Source organism: Apium graveolens, chromosome 8 (genome assembly GCF_009905375.1).
Source record: "Apium graveolens cultivar Ventura chromosome 8, ASM990537v1, whole genome shotgun sequence".
NCBI classification, from domain to species: Eukaryota; Viridiplantae; Streptophyta; class Magnoliopsida; order Apiales; family Apiaceae; genus Apium; species Apium graveolens.
This window is the reverse complement of record NC_133654.1, coordinates 62,699,785-62,702,784: the sequence shown is the minus strand read 5'-3', so window position 1 is coordinate 62,702,784 and position 3,000 is coordinate 62,699,785. Positions and strand designations below refer to the sequence as shown.

The 3,000-nt window shown below is 39.7% G+C and overlaps 1 protein-coding gene across 1 annotated transcript; it reads left to right on the top strand.

Annotated features, from left to right (window-relative positions):
• Positions 1-815: 815 nt before the first annotated feature.
• On the top strand, positions 816-2,043 carry LOC141676855 (uncharacterized). Its single transcript, XM_074482570.1, has 2 exons — positions 816-1,310; positions 1,412-2,043. Exons 1-2 carry the CDS (start codon positions 924-926, stop codon positions 1,613-1,615), a joined length of 591 nt encoding a protein of 196 aa, XP_074338671.1. The 5' UTR covers positions 816-923; the 3' UTR covers positions 1,616-2,043.
• Positions 2,044-3,000: the final 957 nt, after the last annotated feature.

Genomic DNA, 3,000 nt, shown 5'->3' with positions numbered 1-3,000 from the left:
CTAAACAGACTTTAACTGTACATTAATATAATATTGTTCGCTCTCAGTCAGACTCACACAGATTTGTTTTAGGATACATCCCAAAAAATTTCATACTGATAGAGTCAACTAGCTGCTCATTGGTTAACAAACTATCCCTCCCACAGACAACGTATGATAACTCCTAATATATATAAGGTTTTTTATTATAATAAATGATTGACGAGCCATTCGTATTTTCCCTCTATGTGGGTAATGATCGACATGATCTGAAAAATGAAAAGCACTAGTAGGTCAACATAAGAATGTAGATGGCAGGCACACTCTTCAAATGAATAAGCTACTCAACATTATTTTGAAGGTGGGTTTAGGTTCCCTATGCATCCCTTTTATTTCTTCATTTTTGGAGCCCTTGAGTGTGGTTTGTTCCAACTGGTTCCCAATGCTATTCTTCAAATTAATGGTCTTATTGCGAGATGTTATGAGCTTGGTTGGTTTCCTACTGTTGACCTTTTGTTTTCTATTTTCCGAGTTAAGAGTACTGGGACTCAATTGTATCTTGACAAAAAGGAGGGTTGTTGTAAGCTTGTTGAAGTCCCCGACTCTAATTCTGGGTGGCATGGCAAGTGGGCCTGGTATGAGGGTCCTGGTCTTGATTGTGGTGGGTCATGGAGGTTTGTCTGTCCTGCGCGAGTGAGGTGTCTGAAAAGACCCCTGCGGATCTGTCAGACTTTCTTGGTTCCTCTGTTAGATACCAGCCTGATAATTTTATAGATGATAAGTTTCTGAATTCTCACTGTTATAAGATTTTTTTTCCTTTTTGTCCTATAGTTTTATTTTTCCTTGCATTTTTCTTGTCTACCTTTTATCGTAACGTAAATCTTCGTGCTTCTCTTGTAGTGCTTGGGCTTACCTTGTCCCGTTTATCAAAGAAATTTTTGGCCATGCCTATTGAGGAGTTCCTTGCTCGTCTTGTGAAGAGCAAGATGGCTGGTGCTTCCATCGTGGCCATTTATAATTCTGTCGAGAAGGATCCAGAGGTTGACTTGAGGGCTAATGTTATTGATCTCGATACCATCAAAAAGGTTTCTGTTGGGGCTGATGCTGTCATGAAAGACAAAGACAAGGAGAAGAAACACCATCATGATAGTCATTCTTCTCGTGGTCATCATTCTAAGAGGTACAAGGAATGTGTCAATCGCCCTATTTCTGATGAGATGGAGTTCACGACCCTGGTTGGGGGATCTTGTGTTCATCATGCCGTCTCTGGTGGCGATTCTACCCGGCCTCTGAGTAAGGCTTTGTTGGCATGTAAGGATTATATGGAGAAGGTGACATTTCTTGTACTTTACCTTTTTAGCCTTGATACTTGTGGATTTTTGAGTTATAGTTTTTCTTCTTTCTTATACTCTCCTTTTTTTATCGTTTATAGTTGTCTGCTGAACTAGAAAGGGTACTAAATCTTAGTGAAGCTTCTGATGTTGATGAAGCGACTCATCTTCGAAATAAGGTTAAGGGTTTAGAGGTTGCGAAGGTTGAGCTGGAGAAGTCCTTGGAGGAAATGACAAAGAAGAATGACTCTTCTGCTAGTCAAATTTTTACTTTTTTGACTGAGAAGTCAGAGTTACTTGCGTAGTGTAATGCCTTAGAGACTGGTTTGCAAGATGCCAAGCTTGAAGTGGAGGGTTTGAATGCTGCTTTAAGTGTCTCTACGGATAACCTTGTTGAGAGAGAGGTTGTCTGGATTGTTGACAAAGCTGAGTTAATTACCAAGTTGGATGGTATGGGTGTTAATCTTGCTCATTTCCAAGCCGAGGCGCTCAAGTCTTTTGAAGAAGGTTATGGTTTATGCTTAACACGTTTGGCTGGTTCTGGAGTGGATTTGAAAGGCCATGGCTTTGATGCTCACCTTGCGGATGCGGAGAATAAAGTTCAAGCTGGGAAGACTACTTATGCTTATTCTGGAGCTACTTGATTTGCTAGGTGCCTGGGGTATGCCCCTATAGGCTTTTATATTTGAACTTCTAAGCTTTTCTGAAATTTCTGAATATTTGTTTACCTTTGATGTTTTGAACTTGGGCATTTTGTTCGACATTGTATTGAATCTTTATGGGTTTGTTAATCTATTTTGTCTACCTTGTGGAAATTCCTGTTTAGACTTGGAAATTTAATTTTGCATTTTAAAGCATTTGTATCTTGTGAAGGCCCTTACCATTTTGTCGCGTTGATAAGTGTTTTTCTTCTTTATGATTTTAACGCATCTTCTTCTTATTCTTCTTCTTTTTTGCATCGGAGACCTCGTGGAGTCGAGTCTTGTTTGGAGTTGGGCTTTTGTTTTACTCTTTTTTGTCATTTTGACTTCGTCAGTTTTCCACTCGAGCTTCTTTTGGAGGCGAGTCTTCCGGGGAGTTTGTCGATTTTCTTTTTCATTTTTATTTTCTCCTACTCTTCTCTTTTTTAGTGTAAATTTTTCGTGTGAGTGTGTGTTGGTGTGTAAGCAATAGATATTTATTATAAGAAGATTGGAAAATCTCATAACAATGTTTTGGAATTCATGCTAATGTCGACTTACTTTACAGCTGTGTTGCATCGGATACCCCAGCTGTGAAAGCAACTTGATTACATAAATAAATAAAACTAAAAACTTACGAGAACTTAGACATGAGATTCTTGTTATGGAGAGATCAAGGGTAAAACTTTTTGAGGTGGATGGTATTCCAAGCGTTTTCTATTGGTGTACCATCTAGTTGAGCTAGGCGATAAGTACCAGAATTGATGGCCTTTATGACCCGGTAGGGACCTTCCCATGGTGGAGACATTTTGCTCACTTTTGCGGGCATCGAGGCTGCTGTTTCCCTTAGCAGTAGGACGTTTACTTTGAACCCTCTTGGTTGAATTTTTGAGTTGTAGAGCTATGCGACCTGCTCTTGGTATTTGAGGACCTTGAGATGTGTGGAGTCTCTGAGCTCTTTTAGTAAATCGTTGTTCAGGCATAGGCCTTCTTCTGAGCTCCTTGGGTCA